The sequence below is a fragment of the Eucalyptus grandis genome, chromosome 7 (genome assembly GCF_016545825.1).
Source record: "Eucalyptus grandis isolate ANBG69807.140 chromosome 7, ASM1654582v1, whole genome shotgun sequence".
NCBI lineage: Eukaryota > Viridiplantae > Streptophyta > Magnoliopsida > Myrtales > Myrtaceae > Eucalyptus > Eucalyptus grandis.
The window spans coordinates 26,918,313-26,923,780 of record NC_052618.1 but is presented as its reverse complement, the minus strand read 5'-3'; the positions used below and the strand labels follow the sequence as shown (position 1 = coordinate 26,923,780).

The 5,468-nt window shown below is 43.4% G+C and overlaps 1 protein-coding gene across 1 annotated transcript; it reads right to left on the bottom strand.

Annotated features, from left to right (window-relative positions):
* Positions 1-1,644: 1,644 nt before the first annotated feature.
* Positions 1,645-2,632, bottom strand: LOC104455366 (ethylene-responsive transcription factor ERF109-like). Its single transcript, XM_010070166.2, has one exon. It carries the CDS (start codon positions 2,630-2,632, stop codon positions 1,784-1,786), a length of 849 nt encoding a protein of 282 aa, XP_010068468.1. The 3' UTR covers positions 1,645-1,783.
* Between the last annotated feature and the right edge of the window lie 2,836 nt (positions 2,633-5,468).

Genomic DNA, 5,468 nt, shown 5'->3' with positions numbered 1-5,468 from the left:
ACTTTTTATGTTTTGTCAATAGAGTTTATCTGATCAATTTTAGTTATAATCACTAATGTGAACATCAATTGTTTACATGGTATGGTCGATGCTGATGTGAATAATTTTTAATAATATTTTATTTTTCATTTTTTCTTTTCTTCTATTTCCTTCTTTACTTTTTCTTCCCTTTTCTCTTGTTCCTTTTTCTTTTATCTTTCTCCCTTCTTCACTCTATCAGCCATTATTGAGCCAAGTCAATGGTCAGCGACCCGTTAGCCTCAAGTGAGAGCCACCCTCACCGACCTCGAGTTGGTCCCTCTCTTCATTTCTTTTTTCTTTGTTCTTTTTACTTCAAAGTCGCTTTACACAAAATGCACATCTACCGAACGCAACCTATGTCGACTGTGCTATTTCCTTTTCCCCGATTAGGTTCAACCAATTCAAAGGAATATCTAGCTACATTAGGTTCATGACATAGGCCATGATTTCAGAAGAAATCATGTAACATGCCCCCATCACGTTGCTCGGTAAATGTGCTGTGCACGAAACTCTCACAATCACCGACCTCCCTCTCCAACTTCATTAGGCGCTAATCAAGTTGGCAAGTCACACCATAAATCACGTGCTTGAAAAGCTCTTACGTTTCTCGTCTCGATGATAAGCACCGCACCCTCCCGAAGCGCCGTCGCACCAGTCCACCCCCCTTAATAATCACGTGTTCTTTTTTTTGGGTTCGCTTGGTCCCTAAAGGGAAAAGCCCTGGGTCGATCTTGACGTCATCATCGACGTGGCCGAGGGGGCCGTCCCCCTTTTGCCCCCCACGTGCGTCGACCCGGGTCGTTTTTCTCCACGTGCTCTAAATCCGCCCCCAGTTCACACTGGAAGTCTTTTCAAGCACGTGCGGTGGCAGTGGCCGGAGAAAATAGTCACTGGGCCCCACCACCTCGGTCAGGTGAGATCTCGGTCGTGAGTCCCACGGGAATATCTGCCGACCAATCGCGGGGTCTTCTGGTCAACTGGTCAACCAAGCGTTCGAAGAAAATAAGATATCCTCGGTCCATAAATTTTCAAGTGGCGCGTGCCCAATTCAAATTATACCCTATCAATTCATATTGTTAACATACCTTTTTCATTTAATTAAATTTATGAATATCAATCCTAAATTGAGGTAAGAACACAGAGTGAGTGAACACAGGATAAAGAAAGAGCGTGAAAAAGTAAGTAGAAATTTATAGATATATGAGGTCTAAATAAATTATAGATATAATTTACTTTCACGTTATTTTTGAGTTTTATCTTTCTAAATCCATTGATTGAATATAATTAATTCATTTAATAAATAAACCCATTAAATTTGGGGTACGAAAATGGGTGTATGACCTGTTTTGACAGGTTTTTTTTTTTTTTTTTTTTGGCGACTGCGTGAACGTGCGCCGCCGTGGCGGAGAGTAAACTCAGGGTGGATCGCGCTACTACCACAGACCTAGCCACAGGTGAATCGCCCACCACCCAGACCCAGCCACAAGTGAATCGCGCATTTTTGCAACGCGGATGCGGAGTCTCGAACCTTTCCCCCTGCGGATGGGGTACCAAACTTTAACCATTGCGGCCACCGCGGGCGGTGGTCTGTTTTGACAGGTTTGTCAAGCAATCTTTGCATAATTTCTGAAAAAAAATGCAACGAATTTTATTGCAAAGAGCCTTAATTTCTCGGATTCAAGCGATGAACAGTAGAAAAAGCAGCAACATGGGAACGGATAACATTAACAGACGAAAGCCCGGGAACTCAAGAACTGGGAACTCAAGAACTGTGGCCATTTCCGTTCGATGAATCCGATGAATGGTCACTTCCGAAGCCGATCGTCGTCATCCACTGCTGTATCTCGTCGTCGCCGAACACTTCCCAAAGCTCGCTCCCCCTGGCATTCCCCTGTTCCGCCTCTGCCGGCGCGCGCTCCGTCTCTGGATATTGCTCGCTCTCGTTCGGAGTGATCTCCCGCCTCTCCAGCAAGGAAGGCGCGCTGCTCTCCCACAGGCTGTGATCGACGACGGGGAAGTTGAGCTTCGCTCGGGGGCCCCGGAACTCGATGGCCGCGTTGTCGTATGCGCGGGCCGCCTCCTCTGCAGTGTCGAAGGTCCCGAGCCAGACCCGAGCCCCGCGCCGTGGGTCGCGGATCTCCGCCGCCCATTTCCCCCATGGCCGTTGCCGCACGCCCCGATAGCGATTCTTCCTCGCTCCGTACTCTTGACTTGCGTCAGCTGCTACAGGTGCATGGCCCGACCCGCCCGCCGCGTTCGACGCGGACTGCCCGTGCGTGGAACTCGCCTCCGCTTGAGAGGAGGAGGCGCCACCGCGCTCAAGCGTCGGTGGGAAATAGCTGCACCCGAGGCAGCCCTCGATCCCGCACTCGCGACACGTGACTAGCCCGCCCGACCCTGAGGCGGGGTCTGCGGGATCTTCACCGCTGCCGCTGCGAGCCGACGGAGTGCCAGAGATGACCTCGGCCAGAGTGGCGACCATAACAGAGAGCTCTTGCTCGTGAGTGAGGAGGCAGCGCCGCGGTGGAGAGGGGTGGTCCTCCGCCCGCGGCGGCAGCAGCAGAGGCGGGGGCGGGTCCAGCTTGGGTCGCTTGGACTTGGACTTCTTCATGAATCGTTCTCGGCGGGAGAGAGAGAGGGAGTGCGAAAGGGTTCATATAGGCGTCGTCAAACGTGGGGCGATGCTGACTTGGCACGCACTTGCCAGCCAAGCATGGCCCCGCGGATTCAGAGGGTCTCCTTTCCCGGTTTATTTTTCAACACGTGGGGAGGGATGACGTGGCGGCGTGTTGCGGGTACACGCGGCGAGGGAGGCCCGCGCGACGGGGTCCGTACGCCAGAAAGCGCTTATTCGCCAATTTTCTGGAGTACAGCTGGGACCCGAAGCTTCCTAATGGAGGAAGGGGGGAGCTCCTGGAATTTGACAAGATGCATGAAACCGGAAAAAAATAAATAAAAAGTAAAATGAGAAGCAGAGGTGAAATTACAAGTAAGTCCCCCGAGATGGCGTGTGTTCTGCTCCTAAAATTATGCCCCCGCCTTGCCAAACCTCACTCGCCTGCTTTGAGCTCGAAGCCGGCGTTGCTCGGGGTGAGGTCGCTCAGCTAGAATCCTTGTAGCTGTTTGCTTGGTGATCTCGGTGCCGAGAGTTTGATTGTAGCCATTTGAATAGTTGTTTTATATTATTTTTGTCTAGTTGTATTGTTCGTGGCATAAGAATTTGATCTGGCACTCGGTTACGAAGTTAAATGAAGAGTGACATCGTATCATTAAGAAAGAGAAAAAAAACATAGGGGAATATTTCTTGAACAATGGAGGAGCTGGGGGCAGCAAGGCCAAGGAGGCAGTCAGAGGATTGTAAGTGCAGGCGTTGAAGTTGGGACTTAGAGGGGGTGGGGTCGGTTGTGGCAAAGAAGGTAGTAATGACGGCAAGTGATGTGGGACAGTGGCAGAGTTGGAGGGTGGTCTTGCTGTTGGTGATTTGGTGGGGGTGCGTTCGATGTTCTTGTAGTGCTTGGAGGTACATGGAGTGTGAAACCTATAAAGCTTGTCTCACTTTCACGAAGTGCTTTATGTATCTCTTTCTTGCTTTGCATATTGATATCATTTCTTCTCTTTCTCCTCTCAAGTAACAGGCCCCAAAAAAACACCCATTTTCTTGTTCTCCTCTATCTTGTGGCTTTTTATTGGATTTTATCGAGTTACTTTCCTCCATCAATAATGGACATTTCACAATATTTGAGCTTGTCATTGGGAATTCCACTGAGAGGCTTGACTTTCGCAAAAACAACTTTAATTTTTTTTTTTATAAAAAAAGTGGGCCCATTGCCTACCATTATTAGGAGAGGGAAATAAAAACAAAATAGTGTTTTTTTTTGGTCGGTGAAAATAGAGGTTAATAGGTTAAGAATGAAGATCTAGTGGAGACAAAGAAAGTGAGGAATGTGACTCATGAGTTGAATAATTTCTGTCTTGTCCATCCTCTAAGGGGTGGATGAAGCCATTTTTAGAGTGAATTTAGAATTACCCATTTTTTTAATCAATCATTATTTCCATTAGTCAATATACTACATAATGAGATTTGTGATTTGACCTTTTTGTTATTGAGGTCTTTTCCCTATTTATTCCATTTGTGTTTATTTCTTTAAAATACCTATTTTATTTATATTAAAGTGTATGTATTTACCAAATTTTAACATTTTTTCATTGTTTAGTATATATATACTTTTTACAACAATTAAAGGTGAAAGAGAGATTTTATAAAAATAAAGTTAATTTTGACCCATTAAAAGTTATGTGCATTGCCATGCTAATAGAAAAAATAACAGAGAGTTACATTTGTAACAAAATGAGAGTCAAGTTGAACATCGTGCCAATTTAATTTTAAAATTTTTCAAATTTGATCAATTGAATCTGTTTGGTCAATTTCGATGAATCGCTGATGTGAATACTAGTAATCTCACGTGGCATAATTGGCGAAGAGGGTAGCAGCGATGATGAGTAATGTGGGATAGTGATGGAGTCGAAGGTTTTCCTTACCATTGGTGAATTGGTGGAGGGTGGGTCTGATGCTATGCAATGTGTGGAGTTACATAGAGTGCAAAACCGATAAAGCAAGCCTTGCTTTCATGAAGTGCTTATGTATCTCTTTCTTGCTCTGCAACGAGACACCATTTTTTCTCTCTTTCCTCTCAAGTAACAAGCCCAAAAAAACACCCATTTTCTTGTTCAAATTTTTCTTGTTCTCCTCTATCTTGTGGCTTTTTATTGGATTTATCAAGTTACTTTCCTCCATCAATAACAGGCATTTCACAATATTTTAGCTTGTCATTGGGAATTTCAGTGAGAGGCTCAACTTTCACAAAAACAACTTTTAAACATTTTTTTTTTTTAAAAAAGTGGGCCCATTGCCTACCATTATTAGGAGAGGGAAATTAAAAAAAAAACAAAATATTGTTTTTTTTTTGTCAATGAAAATAGAGGTTAACAGGTGAAAAATGAAGATCTATTGGAGACAAAGAAAGTGAGGAATGTGACCCATGAGTTGAATAATTTCTGTCTTTTCCATCCTCTAGGGTGTGGATGAAGCCATTTTTAGAGTGAATTTAGAATTACCCATTTTATTAATCAATCATTATTTCCATTAGTCAATATAAATTTGTGATTTGACCTTTTTGTTATTGAGGTCTTTTCCCTATTTATTCCATTTGTGTTTATTTCTTTAAAATACCTATTTTATTTATATTAAATTGTATGTATTTACCAAATTTTAACATTTTTTCATTTTTTAGTATCATTGGTTTTTATTAATTATATTATTAGAATTTCAGTTAAATTAGTTTTATCCCATTTTCTATATATATATATATATATGTATATATGTATATATGTATATTTAATTTTTACAGCAATTAAAGGTGAAAGAGAGATTTTATAAAAATAAAGAA

Bases quoted from the DNA above. Each gene is read 5' to 3' on its own strand.
- LOC104455366 (XM_010070166.2), bottom strand. From the start codon at position 2,632: ATGAAGAAGTCCAAGTCCAAGCGACCCAAGCTGGACCCGCCCCCGCCT.